Source organism: Periplaneta americana, chromosome 6, assembly GCF_040183065.1.
Source record: "Periplaneta americana isolate PAMFEO1 chromosome 6, P.americana_PAMFEO1_priV1, whole genome shotgun sequence".
NCBI classification, from domain to species: Eukaryota; Metazoa; Arthropoda; class Insecta; order Blattodea; family Blattidae; genus Periplaneta; species Periplaneta americana.
The window spans coordinates 147,281,371-147,301,289 of NC_091122.1; the positions used below are offsets into that span (position 1 = coordinate 147,281,371).

Below are 19,919 nucleotides of genomic sequence, written 5' to 3' on the forward strand. Positions count from 1 at the left end.
TGGAAAAAAAGTGAGTTGTTTGTCATTCACATGATTTCTTTGGTAGTCACAATTTTACTTTGTGCAAATGTGTTTTATGTAGGCCTACTGTTTATTTCTTTTTTCAGGTGTGTTTTTCAGATGAATCTACCATACAGATATTTGCTGACAAATCTGTGTTCGTTAGAAGGCGAAAGGTGAAAAGTACAATAATGACTGTATTATGAAGATTGTTAAACATCCTATAAGCCTCATGATGTGGTCTGTGATTAGTGGTCATGGTCGTCTGTATTTTGTTCAAGGAATGATGAGACAATATCAATACATAAAGATTCTGAAGGAACGGCTTCTTCCACAAGTCCGTGAATGGTTTCCAGATGGTGATTTTGTGTTCATGCATGACTCTGCGCTCTGTCACAAGGCAAATAAGGTGACAAAATTCCTGTCTGACAACAAAATTAAGGTTCTGGATTGGCCTGGTAACTCTCCGGACCTTAATCCGATTGAAAATATTTGGGAGTTAATGAAGAGGCAAATTCATTCAGAAATTATTACAAATAAACAATTTTTAATAGAAAAACTGATCAATGTGTGACATCACAGCCAAGAAATTAAAAACCATGGTATCCAATGCATTTCTAGTATGCCAAATAGAGTTAATGCTGTAATTACTGCAAAGGGATGTGTGACAAAATATTAGTTTTCTTGTTTATTTCATTCCATATACATTATTACAGAATTAAATATGTAATAATATTGTTTATAAAACACTATTTAGAGTAATAAAGCTTTTCCAGTTGAGAAAATCCAAATTATTTCTGTTTTATGTGAATTTGAAGATGAAATTCCTACTTTTACCAAGTGTCCCTAATAATTTGATCACCCACTGTACGTTTAAGCAATATTTCGTCTTATACCACGTATAATATTCCAATGAGAAATGAAAATCGTATCTGTGGTTTTTCTCAGCTTTCTTCTTACTTTCCACGTTCTATAATGGCACTGCTAACACATACTACTAATGTAGTCTATTTTAATTATTATACGATGAAGTAATATACGGTTCTGAAAATCGTCCAAATAATTAACATGTTTGTTTTGCGTTATTTTCCAGGAGAGGTAAATACTGGTATATCACGTATTTGAATTGTCTCTTTGCCCTGTCCGAGAATACGAGATAACGTATGTACATCTAAACCACACGCCTCTGCAGTCAGATTCTTTGTTTGTGAAGAACTGACACGCACTGCATCATAAACAGTATATACTGAAAATACAATTATACTCCTCACCTGTGAGTGTAGAACTATTCTTTCGCGTATAACAGATGTTTTAATCCACGTCTGAATTTGAAAATAAACAGAATCTATCTTCATTTACAGAGAGGGACTTCTGAGCAAAATCTGTTCTATGTTGTAGGTTGGATATCTCTGTTTAGTCTTAAAGCGATAACACGCGAACCAGTTGACATATAATTGTCATTCTTGTACTGTTGAGTTCAGAATTCGTAGCTCTATCGAATGGCACAGCTTAAAATTCATTCCTAGCCATAAGTATTGTGCGCGCAAGAAATAAATTAATACGCGACGCTTCAGCGAGACTTCGCGACGATTTAACTAGGCAACACTGCTTCACTGTTACTGGCTAGTCGAGATAGACCGGCCTGAACTAGCTCCGCCTTATATGCCTTCTTATTCTGAAAGCGCTTTAGGACTGATCGACTGGACACTGCAACTTGTACACATACACTGCTGTCTACAGACGTGCATATCAGGACCGACCATGTCCGTTACACATTACGCTATCCACATTGCTTTAGTGTAGTTTCCTGTCCCCACCCCTCAGACAGCGCACTGAATGGAATACTGTAAGTAGACAATGTAAACAACGTCAGATGAATACGTATGTGTAAGATGTACAGATAAATACACATAAATAAGGTGTACATAGGAATAAAATTATTTCATTTCCACACAACTATTTTTGCTTGTAACTTTCGACTCGTTCATTTCCGGACCAGGATTCTTTATCTCAAATTGATACATGTGCCCTTCCCCATCATCCCTGAAAGTTAGTAACACTAGCCCGGAAACACCCTGTATATAGAGACACAAAGAAGACCCGCGTCTAGCTTCTGAGGCGTTATGCCTTAGTCGAGCGGTACGGAATGAACGCTGGTTCTACTCCTCATGAAGGAAGATATTTTCTTATGAAATTTCGGGCATTGTTTGAACCCGGTTCTCATCTAGCTTCGTAAAGTACTTTAAGTTCCGTAATCCAGTTTTGTACGCTAGCTATATCAGCTGGGGGATCATCTTGTTGGCCACATGTTAGTCCCGTACTGGTTGTACGATCGTTTACTTCTGCTGAGGCATGTGGACGTATCTAATGTCAGAAATCCACTGGTCAACCTTATCCCTTCATGGGCTGTCACACCATGGATTATGTATAGGGTAACACAAATTCACATGAAGTTAATATTTCATAGATTATGCCTAATTAATTATAATATTCATTTTACTATCTCACTATCTCCTGACTTGGTTAAGTTCCGACAAGAATGATATATTATAATATTACATAGCAACAGGTGTTACTAGGGGAGTGACTCAGTTAAGGTCAATGTAATTGTGCGCATGAAGCAAGTATGAGATTACAGATTCCATTAAGACGACAGTTGAAATAGCAGTTACAAATATATTCTGGCCTTTAGATGCTAATATGAAATAATAAGCAGGATAAAGAATATATTCCCAATATTGATACTATATGTTGGTACAAGAACTTCTTACGGCTCAGCATGTGTGCTAAGAATGTTGCATCAGTTAGAGTTACTTAGTTATTAAATGTCTTCACTTTATAAAAATAATTAGCATAGTAACGTTTGTAGATATTAAAGGATGTTAATCAATATTTTATAATTTCTGCTTACTTACTTAAAAATAGCTTTTAAGGAAACCAGAGGTTCATTGCCGCCCTCACATAAGCCCACCATCAGTCCTTATTCTGATCAAGATTAATCGCATAGGCAAAGTTGCAGATTTTATTGGCGATATTTTAATACATCTTCACAGTATCTTTACTAGATCACAACTGAACTCCTTAGAAATGTTTACTTGTCATACAGAAAGCAGGCATGCTATGTCGAATGCAGTAAATAGTACAAAATCCGCACCCATTTAACTTCGGATGAACAGAACTCCCTTCACACGACGTCTTTCCTTTTGCTTCCGAACCTGAAGGTATATCAGTAAAGTAAACAGCTAACATCATCCTGCAACCAGTGTTCTTTAAATCTGCAGCCGCCTCTAAGCAATGTTTTGGTGTCCAAACTTCGTTTCCTTATAATAATAACTAGAGGCTTGTGCAGCAAATGCTGCTGCAAACTAAGTTCGTTAGACGTTCAAATAAAAATTTTTCAGATTTATTTTCAATGAAGAATACTTGTCTTTTTGATAGTTATTTGCTTCCATAATAATGAAACATACTCCTTCTGAATGGATTTTTTTTTAGGCCAAATACTTTTTCTTGAACCTACCCAACTTCAGTTTTTGAGTTTCAACGCGAAAACGTAAGTATCAATGTCAGGACGATAGCAGTAGCTATTTCAGGTCATTGTGGATTGTAGGCAAAAGTTAAAAAAATGTCAGGTTTGCTAAGCTTTCGAACAATAGCATTTTCGTATAGCTGCTGCATGTACGTATAACTTGAAATACAGAGCGTAAAATCATTTTATCCTACTAAGAGATCTTGCTGAAATTATCTGGAGACTACAAAATTTTCTAGGCCTCTTATTTTATCAGTAAGTAATAACTTTTTATCTTTCCTTAGGAACTGTAATTTTTGCGCCTTCTCGAGCCAATACTGAAGACAGTGACACATATCAATATCTACACTACACCGCCATTAAGTATATGAAAAAGACCCAACCCCACTGGTTTAATAAGTATAAACATATTTGATTTTTAATAACAATATTATTATCTTACTTAAATTTTGTATTTATATATAGCAGCCAATCAGTAAATTATAGAAATGGAGATCTAAATTAAGATATTCTCTACATTTACTTAAATAACCTCAAAACTTTTCACATTCATGTCATCAATATAGCATCAATATTATTATAATTAATGAAAAATAGATGCATAATGATATTAACTATAATAATATTTAATTTCTAATGGTAATAATGTCATCAAACCACCTCAAGTTTCGTAGATTTGAATATCCAATACACAGCTGTACTCAGAAAATTATACACTGCAGAATCAGTTTTTAATAACAAATTGAATTGAGCTCTAAATATGTCGGCAATCCTGCAGGTCATGGCCTTCGTGTAATAGCCTATTGTTGATTGTAGTGTGTATTTGTTCTGAAATTCAATCAAGTCGGCCGTGATTGAATAAAATTAGTTCTCAAAACTGACAACAGATGGATTTTGGAAAATAGGAAAATTATGTAGGAAAATTGACATTTCACTGAAAACTACTACTTTTCCGAAAAACTTTGGATGCCAGGCATGAAAATGAGGGGTCACTTATTAAAATCCGTTTAGCCGTTTTCCCGTAATTTCCATTACCAGTTCAAATTATATTTATAGATAATAATAACAATAATAATAATATTAATAATAATAGTAATAATAAATTCATCACACATTTTTTTTCAATATTACTTAGCTTACCGTTTCATTTTTACAGTTCATTATACATAATATATTACGAATATAATGTAGGCTCCCGCCTGTGCTCTCTGGATAGTCTCCGACAAACTAACTGGTAGCTGTAGGCATACGCTTCTCGTCACTAGCGACATCTGTGAGTCACAGTCATAACGTCGGGGCGAATAACGACAAGTTAAGGACCATGCCATTGTATTAAAAAACATAATACATAAAATCACGCAGAAAGTCCTTAAATGGTTCATTAAGTGGGTCGTCATTATGTCCTTTCATCTCAAATACGGACACTTAAAATTATTATATTTCATGTACCGGTACATCGTTCCGCGATATTTAGATCTTAGATGCTGAATGCAAACAAAATTCGCCTTATTGAGAGGAAAAAATCACTATGCAGACACAGACGATATGCCCGAAGTCTTTGTTTTGATATTAAGGGTGCGGAAAACGTGTATTTACGCAAAGTCACCAAATCGATATTTAACAGAATCAAAATACTTTCTATTTAACCTTTATTCATTCTTGCCTGGCGGTTTTCCCTGAACTTATATTGGCAACACTGCTATTTATCGTCATTATTACGTAATTTACCCAATACATTAAGGTGAATGCGATAACGTAAATGCCCCCACCAAGGACGAAGCATGAGGCAAAAGGGCATTTTCCCTTCTCATTGAGGCTCGTATCAGTGTACTCTTTCAACGGTGCATTATACGATGAAAATTCAAGCACTTTAGATCAAAAACTGCATATCTGAGACAATTACCTCGCTTTCCATTTTTCGCTACCTGCACTAATAACAGAGTTTGTCTATGTCGTCGGACTTTTGAATCATTCTGTATCACGATTTCACCAAGAACACATTCATACTATCAGGTATGATGAGCTGATGACTTCTATTTAACGATGCTGTATCAACTGCACGGATATCCAATGTCGATGGAATTGGTGACAGCGAGATGAATCCAAGGAATCGCTGTGGGGTTACCTGATATTCATCTAACAGTTGAAGAAACCTCGGAAAAAAACAGGTGATCAGTTAGAACACGACTGAAATCCAGCCCCTATGGCACGAGTCCCGGTTGCTACCCCTAGACTACTATGTCTATGGAAAATTTGACGTTAAACTTAATCAACACAGTGGAAGTAATAAGTTTAACTCATACTATAATCCAGCTAATTATTATACGAGTGTGATTGAAATTGGAACGAGTGTGTTAATATGGCTAAACTGGAGAATTAGCGCGAAGCCGTTGAACATTTCCGTTACGATCACAATTAAGTATACCATGACGTTAACATTAGGCAACATTACATTGCTCCCTATAACGTATTTGTTTTCAAAATTGGTAAACTGCGCCAAAGCGGCAAATAACTTAGACTGCTGAGAGTGTTTTCATAAAAGACTAGCTATTTCCCCTGGACAAAAGATTGAACGCCAAAGCTTTGTCGAAAATATCCCTCAAATTTATCTTCGTCGATTAATCGGAGGGTAAAAATGTATGAACAAATAAGTGAATTAGTGTCCAGAGAAACAATAGATGATAAAGAAAGTGAGAAGAGGAAATTGGAAGTATTTGTTAATGGGAAATAATAATGAAATGTTACTAATATAGGAAGTGACTGCTAAGTTTAGTGTACAATCAGGGAAATTTAAATGATAGGTTAGTTAGTGGGGTTTAAAAAGAGCGCATCAGCTACTTTGACTATTTGCGCCTTGTCTAAAATTCTTCACAAAACTTAAATGGTAGGAAGAGAGGAAGTATTTCAATATAAGTTTACAAATGAAGGTTGAGTTGAACATTGACTTACAACAATAGTATCTAACGGAAAATTTTATTTTGTATGACAAAGGTAATTTTTGTAAATGATAACGAATATCCAAGGTAGTTAAAGTTGTTCACTCTTTCTAATAATTTGTTATTGTGGCATATTTTGCTGGGTATAGGAAATTTTCCTTTAAATGCAAACACTTTAGTTTTATCATATGAAATTTCCATATCAGAACCATAGTGGGCCAAGCGCCATTTACTAAAACAGTAGAAAACAAGGGCTAAAATGAAGTTATTACCATAATGTAATGGAAACATATAGCAAGTAAAATAAAGTATACATATTAAAACTAAATGATATGTCAATCTTCATTAAACTATAGTATTCACTTAACTTTAACCCTTGCTTTCTCCGTTTTTAATAAATGGCGCTTGGCCCAATATGGCTCTGAACCTTTCAATTTTTGGTTATTTCCTCTAAATTATGTAGTGATATTTAGAGGCCATCTTCAGAATTAGTAAATAATACTTGGTTGTCTGCATACAACATAGTGTATAAATTGAGTCAGCGTTTAATTGGTTCATTGCCATGAGGTAGCTGTCTCCATTCTTTAATTATGGTATTCATGTAAATTATGAACAACAAAGGGGATAGTCCACATCCTTGTTACACTCTTTGGTTAATAAAATTGGTTTTCAAGCTGAAAGATCTTGTTTACTTTAACATTACTTATATTAAGTTCTTTCTATATAAGTTAGATACGCTGTTGATCATATGTTTCAGTACTCCATCATTATATAGAATTGTAAGTAATTTTTCTCTGTTAACTCTATCAAATGGCTTAATATAATCTATAAATTCAATATGTGTATCCATGTTAAATTCTCTCTATTTTTCGAATAGAATTTTAAGAGTGAAGAATCCATCAGTATATTCTCCATCCTTCCGAAAACTAATCTATTCTTCTCCCAGAATGTTTGAATAATATTCATATAATTTATTTTATGCTCGACCATGCCGAAATGTAGTAATTATACACCCGGTAACAGCCCTTTAATGGAACCTCATTAAAGTACACCTATTCATTAAAGTTCAGGTTTTCCACCAATCAGAAAGTAATATGAAAGCGCAAGTATCAATTATTCTCGGATATGCAATCGAAAGACAACTAGCGAAACGTCACGGAGGCTGGAAATCCAATACTGTCGCAGAAGGTTATGTTCTGTTACTATAATAATTAGCGTTAATTGTAAATAATATTCAAATAACTTCAATTTTTCATCTCGTTTTTCAATGTCTAAATCAATTTCCAGGTTATATCAAGATTAATGTTCATTTTACTCTCTAGATTATATCAAGGTCAATGATATTTGTTCCTCGGAAAAAATCAATACTTTCGCGTCTGCGCACATTTCACAATTTACGAGATTGCACAAGGTCACTTCCGCTCCCCAGTCAGATAAGAATAATATGAATACTTATGAATAATTTCAAGTTAGAAATATGGTCGAGCATAAAAAGTCGTATGAAACTTGCCTATAATGGTCATTAAGACGCTCGTATGAAAATTATGAAACTCACTTGCGCTCGTTTCATAAACATACTCGCGTCTTAATTACTACCATTATAGGCTCGTTGCATAATGTACTATTTTAACACATCAAATATTTTAAGTATATCCTGAGTTCAAAAGGCATATTCCTCAATAATTTTTCCAATTTTTTATATTTTTCTTTATATGAATCGGTATTACAACTGCCTTTTGCCAACTTCTAAGAGGTTCATCTCCTTGCCATCTATAATAATAATAATAATAATAATAATAATAATAATAATAATAATAATAATAATAATAATAATAATAATAATAAACATCATAATTATCATCATCATTTAATCCAAGAAATGCGGTAAGGTAAACAGGAGTAAACAGAACCCATAAATTTAATAGTTCAACTTTGACATATAATAACTTGCGGAACTGAAATTAAAATTTGTCTAATATTTGAACAGGTAACCATCAAAACCTTACCTAACTGTGGTAAAAGGAAGAAAAATTACGTTATTAATTTGAGATCTACGAACGCAAAACATATTTTTCTGCCCATACAAGGTTACACTTGCCCCCACCCCTACTGCTGGGGCTAGTGTAACCTAGTACCTTTCTGCAGCAAAGATCAGAATATGTCTTGGGGTAAGTGCAGCTTAAAGAACATTACATTCTGTTTAGAATGAGAATGTTATATTTTGGGCATTTAACATAAGTACTGCAAATATTTAAATGACAAAATGGCACAGAAACTAAATAAAAAACATTCTTTATGTTTGCTTAAGATAAATTGAAAGAATTAAAGGACACATAGAATCATAATTTTATATTTTGGGCGCGAAAATATTTCCACTCAAGAATATGTAATAGTATCTTCTAAAAGCGTGAACATTCGTTAATTGGCGACAATTTACAAACTCGCCTTTTTTATTTTAATGGTATAGGTTACACTCCCCCCAAATTTACACTTACTCCGGTTCACCTTATTGAAAATTATTCAATATAATAATAATAATAATAATAATAATAATAATAATAATAATGATAATAATGATTTATTTTAGCTTGCACAGTTAAGGACATAAGGCCTTCTTTTCCAGTCAACGAACAAAAGTATAGATATGTATGAATTTAAAAGCTACAAAGAATACAACAATTTGATTTAGATAAAAGTTACGTGTAAGTATACAAGAGTTACTTATGAATTAAACCGTAAAATACTATGAAATATTAATTAAACAATTAAATACAAACTGTGTAGCAGAATTAAACTAAAATGCATAGAATGTTAATATATTATAAATAATGTTGAATAATAGAAAGACATTAAATAATTGATCATATGGCGATCTTACTCGTGTTAATTATGCAAGCATGTGCGACATGCAGCTGTTTCGGTGCTACTTGACACCATCCTCAGAGCCTTCTGTGTCTCGGCGTATCTCAACTTCGCTGCCTGTTGTGTGGGCGCGATCGTGTTATGAAGAGTTGTGTCAAATAGAGTATGTTTTCTGAAATTGATCTGTGTGTAGAGTATTTGATTTCAGAACACCCACACTATTTGACACAACTCTTCATCACACGAACGCACCCACACAACAGGCAGCAAAGTTGAAATGACGCCGAGACACAGAAGGCTCTGAGAATGGTGTCAGGTAGCACCGAAACAGCTGTAAGCCGCACATGCTTACATAATTTACACGAGTAAGATCGCCATATAATCAATTATTTATATTCAAGTGTTAAATGTAGTGTACGAAAGATTCAACATAGAGAGACATTATTATGAGACAATTTTGAAAATACAGCGCTATCAGGATGCATGTCTAAAGAAAGAAGTTACCATATAGTAACATTAAATTCACTTTTTTTTTTCGCAATTTTTCCCTTGAAATTATTCAAGTCTGCTTCACAGGGAGATTTACCAGAAAGCTAGATTTGCATATTCACATTTAGTCTGGCATATTGCAGTGCTTTATAGTATTATTCGAGACATGTAAACACGTAACATTATCGTATATTTCTCATATTTCACACTTCTTAACAGTATCTAACCAAGACAAGGCCTCTCACGGCGCCCTCTAACCCAGACACTGGTTATATTGTGCAATGTCATTAATTGTGGTTTGACTCAGCTATAAGAAAGCCATAAATATAATATCCTTGTACTTGAAGAGTTACAAAAGGTGTCAACAAGCTATGCATTTATCAAGGTCTTTGTCAAATGCCTTCGTGCATGTCCAATTTGTTTCCTCCCAATTATGAATATTTCATTAACTTGCTGCTTTGTACGGAGAAAAAGACTGATTAACACTAAGTACATAGCTGCTATAGCATCCCGTTACTAAAGAGTTTCCTAATAGAGGATTAATTTAATTTTGTTGTACATTGTCTGTTGCTCATGAAGTAGGCCTACTGTATGTAATCAGCTTGTCCAGCGTCCGTTAGATTTTTCCTCTCTCTCTCTCTCTCTCTGTGAGGCCGGGAGGGAAACATCCCTATGCACCGCAACCTGAGGTCTATTGTGCGCCCCTGGGATGAGTTGCAAGCCCACCGACCGCACCCACGCTGAACCGACCTAACCGCTAACATCCTGACGACCAGTCCCGCCATCCCTCCAAGTCCGTATACCATTCCACCCCCAACAGCCCCCAACATTCCCCCCTCAAACGGTCTGAGGTGTAAACCACCTCTCCCGTCTCCTCAACGGTCTGAGGTGTAGACCCCCTATCCCGTCGGGAGGGGAGTGGGTTCCGCTGCTGGGTCACCAGCTACCACGCTTGACATATCCATGGAAGCCGGCCGAGACTGTAAGCAGCTTCGGAGGGCCGCCGCAGGCGCGATCTGAAAACCAAGGAAGATAACCGGAATGATGAGGAAAGGATGATGAGGGAGGAAAAGAAGTGTCGAGAATGAGTGGGGTTCCATACGCCTGATAAAGTTACCTGTTATTCATTTATAAGAGTGAAGGAAAAAGTCCGAAAAAACCTCACCCAGACAAATCATCCCAAGCGGGGAATCTAACTCCGACCCGCTGGGTTCGGGCGCGAAGACGCTACGACGAGACTACAGCGGTGGACGTCCGTTAGTTTCTATAATCCCGCAAGAATTTATCTATACAATTACTTATTAATTTACTATTTTAATGAATCAAAGCATTTCTTAGCAAAAAAAGAACACCCAGCCATTCGAGATGACGTCTCTTCACATTGATAGTTCCAATAATTACGATAACGTATCGTATTAATTAATAATATGTTATGCATATTTATTTCATTGGTTTATATCTTTATCAAAGGCTCTGTCTTTATGCAAGGGGAATCGTGTTAAAAATAGTTGTTGCAGATCTGTGATTTCTGTATCAGATGTATTTGGAAAAGATTCAGATCAAACTTTTTTTTAACGTGTAAGAGCATAAGAAAATATTAAACTTAATCTTAATGTACTATACGGTAATAAAAATGTATCATTCGTACAAAAATTGGGGTGATTAATAAACACGAGTAGTATAAAGACAGAAATAGTTCATTTAACATAGTCGAATTCTAATGTACTTAACTGTGGTATTAATTTCCAAATGAATCCAATTTTATGTAATGACATCACATATTAGTATTAGTATTTATTTATTTATTTAACCTGGTAGAGATAAGACCGTCATGTCTTCTCTGCCTCTCTACCAGGGGATTACAACTACAATATAGGTAAAGGTATCCCCGTAACATGCCATGAAGACACTTGGGGGGCATGGAGGTAGAGCCCCATGCTTTCCATGACCTCGGCACTAGAATGAGGTGGTGTGGTCGGCACCACGCTCTGACCGCCTTTACCCCCGGGAAAGACCCGGTACTCAATTTTATAGGAGGCTGAGTGAACCTCGGGGCCGTTCTGAAAGTTTGGCAACGAGAAAAAATCCTATGAAGAATAAAATTACAATTAATATTATATTTACAATTACAATAATTTGTTATTGAGGCATATTTTGCTGGGTATAGGATCTTTTCCATTAAATGCAAACACTTTGGATTTATCATGTGAAATTTGTGGTTATTTTCTCTAAATTATGTAGTGATATTTAGAGGCCATCTTCAGAGTTAGCAAATGATACTTGGTCGTCTGCATACAACATAGTGTCTAAATTGAGTCCTTCCATTGTTCTGGTGTAATTTCATTTTCCCAAATAGCAAGTACAAGCTTATAAATTTCGTTAGATAATGCGCTTCTACCGTCTTGTATTAATTTTGCTGGAATTTGGTCGATACCTGAGACATAATTTTTCAGATTTTCTATCGCAATTTCGGCTCCACTCAGCCAGTATGATATAAAATTAGTACATTGCTATAAACAAAACATAATGACTACAATATAATAGGCCTACTTATTTACAAATGGCTTTTAAGGAACCCGCAAGTTCATTGCCGCCCTCACATAAGCCCGCCATCGGTCCCTATCCTGTGCAAGATTAATCCAGTCTCTATCATTATAACCCACTTCCTTCAAATCTATTTTAATATTATCCTCCCATCTACGTCTCGGCCTCCCCAAAGGCCTTTTTCCCTCCGGTCTCCCAACTAACACTTTATATCAATTTCTGGATTCGCCCATACGTGCTACGACAACAATATAATACTATAAATATTTAATGTAATACAATAAGAACAGTTTCTTTTATCTTCCCAAAATACCAATAAAATCTATACTAATAATAAATATGAAGCCGAAATTTTTCTGGTAATTTTCGATTTTCCAAAAATAATTGGTCCTAACATAGGCCCTGAAACCGAAAATCGCTTTTTTGAAATTTTTGTTTGTATGTCAGTTTGGATGTTTGTTACCTTTTCACGCGATAATGGCTGAACCGACTTATATGAAAATTGGAATATAAATTAAGTTCGTTGTAATTTAGAATTTAGGCTATATGGAATTCAAAATATTTTATTTAAAAGGGGGGTTATAACGGGGCTTGAATTAAATAAATCGAAATATCTCTCTTATTATTAATTTTCATGAAAAATATTACATAACAAAAGTTTCTTTAAACATAATTTCCGATAAGTTTTATTCCATGCAAAATTTTGATAGGACTGATATTTAACGAGATAAATGAGTTTCAAAATTACAATAACAACGCCATCTAAGGCGGTGTAATGAAATAAAAAACAAATGACTTCGTCTATAAGGGACCTTGGACAACAACAATCGAAAACTATGAAACATACCGTAGCTTACAGAGAATGTTTCTGTGTTTGTATGAAGTAATATCGGAAGCTAAATTAACCGATTTGTGTAATCAATTATTAATTCACCATTGGAAAGTGTAGTTTCTCTAGATGGACATAATGCTATAATGTTATTACAGTAACTTCTGAGTGAATCGAGGACAGGCAAGATTAAAATAGCTTCTTATGCACAAAAAACTTGATAGGCATTTGTTTCCTGTATTTCCTAAATAATTTTTATGACCAAATGAGTGGTCTCTGGATCAAAATGATCGCATTTTAATTTTGTTAATACAATTTAAATTAAGTAATGTAATAAACGATTTATCCTTCTATCAAACACGAATGTTCCCTGGATCAAACGTCCTATTTTAATTATGTAATTTCTTTATATTTATTTCTAACGGGTGCAGCGGAGCGCACGGGTACGGCTAGTAATATAAATAAAATTGATGATGGCCAGCAGAATTTTTTAAGATTCTTTGGAGTGGCCTTTACTTTCAAAACGTTTGAGGGACGTTGGTCTACGCAACAAAGAAAACGTGTGAACGTAATAACAGTCAATTACTAAGCTCTTACCTCTCGATGTAGGCAGAAGCACACGGACACTGATACTATTAGCTCGGTGCCAGCACTGAAAGCCTCTTCAAACAGAAAAATCGCCACTAATCGGTTCTCACTGACGTATTGTGAGTCTGTTTGTTCACTCAGCGAGTGGGTTGGAACCGCGAACAGTACTAAAATATACCGAGTTAGGAGTCAAGGTGATACATCATTCTTCTATGACTTCATTCGGAGAGGAAGTAGAAGTCCACCAATGACTGATCTGCGTAATAGACACACTCACTGCTACGTCGGGCTCAAATAATTCGTTTGCGTTCTTCTCTTTTTGCGTTTTTATGAAATTATGAATGAAAAATTATCATATGGTTTTTTTAATTGGGTTATTTTACGACGCTGTATCAACATCTAGGTTATTTAGCGTCTGAATGATATGAAGGTGATAATGTCGGTGAAATGAGTCCGGGGTCCAGCGCCGAAAGTTACCCAGCATTTGCTCGTATTGGGTTGAGGGAAAACCCCGGAAAAAACCTCAACCAGGTAACTTGCCCCGACCGGGATTCGAACCCGGGCCACCTGGTTTCGCAGCCCGACGCGCTGACCGTTACTCCACAGGTGTGGACTACCATATGGTGATGCTGTATAAATAAGAATATCTATGGCAGACTTGGCTAATTTCGTGATACCAAGGTATAGGTACAAAAATAAGGTTCAGATTTTAAAAAATAGTGTTTCTAATGTACGTACATTTTTAGATTTCAGGAAGTTACGTGTCAGCATTTTTACCTCAAATAAATTTATGCACTATTTACAAACAAGCAAAACATATAAACAAAAAAAAATGTAGGCCTACTCTATTAGGACTGATATAATTTCGTGATAGTACAAGTGTATTTTCATGATAGTTCTTAAATTCAAAATATTTAGGCATATTCAGTCTAATTTTAAATTTCTCAGTCAGGTTCATACCTACAATGCAAATAATTAAAGTTCTTTCGGTATTTTGAAAGGTATTGACTTGTTTCATGAAACCACCGATCATAACTGACGCACTGAATCCATCCTTCGCCATGCTTGCCGTCCTCGAAGTTTTCTGAGCAAGATCGTAACAAATCAATAGACTTATCATTTGACTTTTCTTTAAGCATAGATCTGTATTTGGCTCTTAACCCCTTCAGGCCTGGTGTACATTATAGTGTACATTGTTTCTGTTTTTCTTTTTTGGAATGTCTTCGATACTTTTAAATATTTTTATAAATTCAGTGTGATAAAAATGGAGAATATTATTTTTTAAACATTTCTATGCTTGAATTAAAAATAAAATTTAACATTTTGGGGCCCAGGGATCAAAATTGTCCCCAATTTTTTATTTTCTGTGAAGACTTGATTTGGGAATTTTGGATTCCCAGAACGATTACGTGACCAGTTTTTTTTTTTTCTCAATTTTGTTTAATATAAATTCAGGTCTGAAGGGGTTAAGATGATAATGTTTGTTGTATTCCTCTTTAGCTCACTTGAGAGGCTGGAAATGTCATTCTCATTGACTGCTGCTTTGGTCCCTTATAGTTCTCGTCAAACTTGCCAAGAAAAAGAGAGCTTTTTCTGCGCAGTTTTCATTTCTTTACGACACAATCAATTGTCTCTTTGATATCATTTACATTGTCCATGTTGAATCTTTCGTACACTACTTTTAACACTTGAATATAAATAATTGATTAAATGGCGATCTTACTCGTGTTAATTATGTAAGCATGTGTGGCTTACAGCTGTTTCGGTGCTACTTGACACCATCCTCAGAGCCTACTAGATCTCGGCGCTATCTCAACTTCGCTGCCTGTTGTGTGGGTGCGTTCGTGTAATGAAGAGTTGTGTGAAATAGTGTGTGTGTTCTGAAATTGATCTGTGTGTTATTTACATTGTATTTCTTTCGATATTTGATTATCTGATATCAGCAACATTCTCAACATGCACAATATATCAGAGATGCTATGAATACACACACGAAAATTTTACGTTTCATGTATTTGATATTTCTTCCACTAGAGAGTGTTGTTATAGTATAGACAAAATTAAAAAAAGGCCTCGTGGAATGAGAAAAACGTAAGAAAATAACTTCCCAAGATAAGCCTCTGTTACATATAATCAGTGCATTGATATGCATATATTATTCACCAAGAAGTATACAATGTCAGTACTTACCATTGAAAACAATTTGGATCATGAAACACAGCAAAAAATTCTTATTTTAACAAAGGAAATCGCATGGTGTATTCACTCACAAATTCAAAGCTATAGATCTCACAACTACTCTTCAAGTAGTTTCCAAAAAAATCCACTGATGACACTGCAAGAGCGTAGTGAACAAAATCTATGTTATAATACATCTTCTGCCACTTATAGGCCTACTATACCATCAAAGTTACATTTGTCGCTGGTATAATTTCGTGGTAAATTAAAAATATATATATCACGAAAATAGTCATGTCACGAAATTAGCCAAGTTTGCCCTGTCACGGAAATAACGTTCTCAGGAATTCTTATATGAAAAGTGGTTTTCAGCATGCTGTCTATCCGACTCTTCCATGTGTGTACCAAGCTAAATAAAAACTAGAGACCGACAAAATATGAACAAAATTTTAACATTATATGAACTGTATTTTGACAAGATTTGAAAATATGGAATAAATATTTCAATACTAAAATATCTTCGTTCCTAAACCATTTGGAGCAACCTTACATCATTATTTACAAAAATAAACCTTCATAAATTAATAGTTTTGTCCATATTTAATATGCCACCAAATCAAATGCAATAAATTTGCATAATCAAGCAGTTTTTCAGCACCCTCAAATCCTTAGTTGAATACAAGAACTAGGTAACTCAATTTATTTATTTAACTATTTATATACTTACTTATTTACTCATTCACTCACTCGTTTAAAAATAACGGTCTCCAAGCCTCTAGATACTCTGTCCCCGGTGTAACTGCAGTACTCCATCCAGGCGGCCCGGGTTTGATCCCCGATCAGGTGTGGGTGGAATTTGTGGTGGACAAAACAGACGTTGCAGAGGGTTTTTCTAGGGATACTACCGTTTCTCTCTATCAAACCACAGAGACTCTCCACTTCATTTGTAATAGTAAAAATGGGCTGGGTTGATGTCTGGAGGTAGTACGGGTTTCCGACGCTGATCTGGGTTATAAGGGCATGGGGTTCTGGGCTCCGGTTAGATGATGGGTCCTTATCTCCTGACCCAGGAAGGATGGCTCACTTGTCGGCGTATAATTGACGAATGCCACCTGGGCCATTTGTCGGACTTAGATAATAATCATCACTAAGGTTTGGATAAAGTAGATGTATCAGGATAGGCATCCTTGATCAGTGCGTTTTGTTTACAAACTTAACTAGTATATATACTAGTTTCTAGATTTTCCCAGCAATTTTTATGCATATAAAAAATTATATATTTACGGGGCTCGAACTCAGGGAATTATGCCCTCACTGGGTTCAAATTGCAGACTGACATTTAAAAGAAGAAGTACATTGTATAAGAAAGCTTTTATAATTCCCCAGCAATTTTTAAACCTATAATAAGAGATTATAGACTTACGGTGCTCGAACCCAGGAAATAATACTTTCACTGGGTTCAAATTAGTACTCATTACTTATAATTTTTCCACCCTCGAACTCAGGAAACTACGTCGTTGTCGATTCCATAGATGAAACCGTAAACACTACAACATAACTGTTGCCATTTGTTATATTCTGCTACTGTGAAAGTTTATGCACACGCGTTCGTGTTTGTGTGTGTTTAGGCAATTTCTACTTACTTCACTCACTTGATTAGGGTTAAAAATTACGCCAAGTGATGTTCCCAAGCATTCACCCATCCAAGTACTGACCACGCCCAATGTTTTTGACGGTAACCGGTATTTTCAACATGATATGGCCGTTGTCGTTATTCTCAAAGTTACCTGCTAATACGTTTTAAGTACATGTTACTGTACTAGCACTGTCTATCTATGGCATGCTAGTTCACTTACGTCTTGCGAATGCGCAGTATCACATCGTTTGACTTGGGGCACAAAGTGCAGTTTCTGCGACTAAATTGTATGGGTTAGATCATAGTTAAATCAATCTCATTTGATATAGAAAAATATAAGCTACGTAACCGTATGAAAGAAATGTATTGTATATAATACAAAATTTGCAACATTTGTATAATTGTTACCTCTTGCGCATAGTACGCGTAGCCTAACATTACTATATTAACGAATATGATATGGCCGTTGCCCTTATTCTAAAAATTATCTGCTAATACGTTTTAAGTACATGTTACTGTTGCTTACTAACATTATCTACGAGTATTTATGGCATGCTAGTTCACTTATGTGTCTTGGGAATGCAGTATCACATCGTTTGACTTGGGGCACAAAGTGTAGTTTCTGCCACCAAATTGTATGGGTTAGATCATAGATAAATCAATCTCATTTGATATAGAAAAAATATAAGCTACGTAACCGTATGAAAGAAAAATACTGTATATAATATAAAATTTGCAACATTTGTATAATGTTTACCTCTTGCGAATAGTACGCGTAGCCTAACATTTACTATATAAACGAATTGTTACATGTTATATTTCAGCCAGGATGTCTGGTGTGGATAGTACTCCACTGTAAATGAACCGGGGAGGAGAGCTATATCATAGATATCATAGTTCTGGGCTATGGCTTCGAACTTGGTCAGTGGTTAGAAGTCCACTGTAAACGGACCGGGGAGGAGAGCTGTAGTCTGGACTATGGTGGCTTCGAACTTGGTCGGTGGCAGGAACTCCACGTGAGACTTGGCGTTATTTTCTTCGTTGCTTTCTTTATTTATGATGAAAGACTGTCCGGACGATGGGGAATACATAATTGGCCGATCACAATATAAAGAAGAATCATTAGGGACAATTAGTATATTTCGTGGGAACGAATTCTGAGTGCTCATGTCACGGAAAAGAGTCTAATATCTGGACTAGTGATGCGCGAAGTTGTTCTTTTTCCGGAACAGTTCCGACTGTTCCGGTTCCGGAAAATACTATGTTCCAAACAACAGTTCCGAAATAACAGTTACAAGTTGAGATGTATCGGAATCGTTCAATGTCCTCCCATAACCATCTTAGACTTAATCTACTCACCTTGTTCTTTAAATCTTCTAGCCAATTTGATTTCAAATTCGTGTCCCGAAGAAACTGTAAACACTTCTTTCCAATGGCACTATCCCCCATTTCCATAATATGACCTAAGAATTGTATTAGTATCGTTCCCATAATACTATCTACCCCATTTCGAATCTAGCAGCTAAATTATAGGCGTTCCACGGGATTCCTAGAAATTTTTTACAAAAACACCAAGATTAATCATGTACTTGCTCTTTCAACCTCTTATTCAGCTGTTTGAGGCGGCGAATTACGTTTATCCCTTAGTACCATCTCCTCTTCTGCTAACAACGCCATATCTATCATCTGCAAATCTTATGCTCTTTATTATTCTTCCTCCTACTGCTATTACTCCTCCCATGTTTTGAAAACAGTTCTTCACTAAATTCTCCAAGTAGATGTTGAACAGGGTAGGTGATAAACAGTGACGTCGCCAGGATCAGAGCAAGAGGGGTGCGGATGGGGTGCGAGATTTAAAAATGGGGTGCGAGCTGTAAAAATATGGTACAGTGAAACCTCTCCTTAAGGACACCCCCAAGATACGGACACTCCTCATATACGGACATATTTTTATGTCCCAACTGAAATAATATAGAAATGATGATAAATTTAATTTTCGTTTACGGACACTCTCAGACACGGATACGGACAGCTGTTTCACAGTCCTGAAGCATGCTTTACCACCTGACTGCGGACAGAACTAAGACCTAATGTGTTACAAAAATGGAAAATTTAGTACAGAAATTCCTTAACAAGAAAGAAGACATTAAGGTCCACAATCGTGAAATTGTATTCAACACATGATAGGGTTAGTAGGATTATTCTCTTCACTTCAATCAGTTCTGTTTCGAGAGACATGGCACCTGAACGTAAGGGTTAAGTTGAAAACTGTCAGTTACAGTACTGCATAACTGTAGACCTAGACAAAAATTACTTGACACAGTCCTGTAT

At 35.6% G+C, this 19,919-nt stretch overlaps 1 protein-coding gene across 1 annotated transcript in view; it reads right to left on the minus strand.

The window, feature by feature from the left end:
• LOC138702273 (carbonic anhydrase 2-like) overlaps nt 1-19,919 on the minus strand; it is a 56,812-nt gene that overhangs the window by 36,015 nt on the left and 878 nt on the right. Inside the window, exon 2 of the mRNA XM_069829854.1 lies at nt 13,784-13,941. Within this exon, the coding sequence (XP_069685955.1) occupies nt 13,784-13,941 (158 nt within the window). The remainder of the gene's footprint in view (nt 1-13,783; nt 13,942-19,919) is intronic.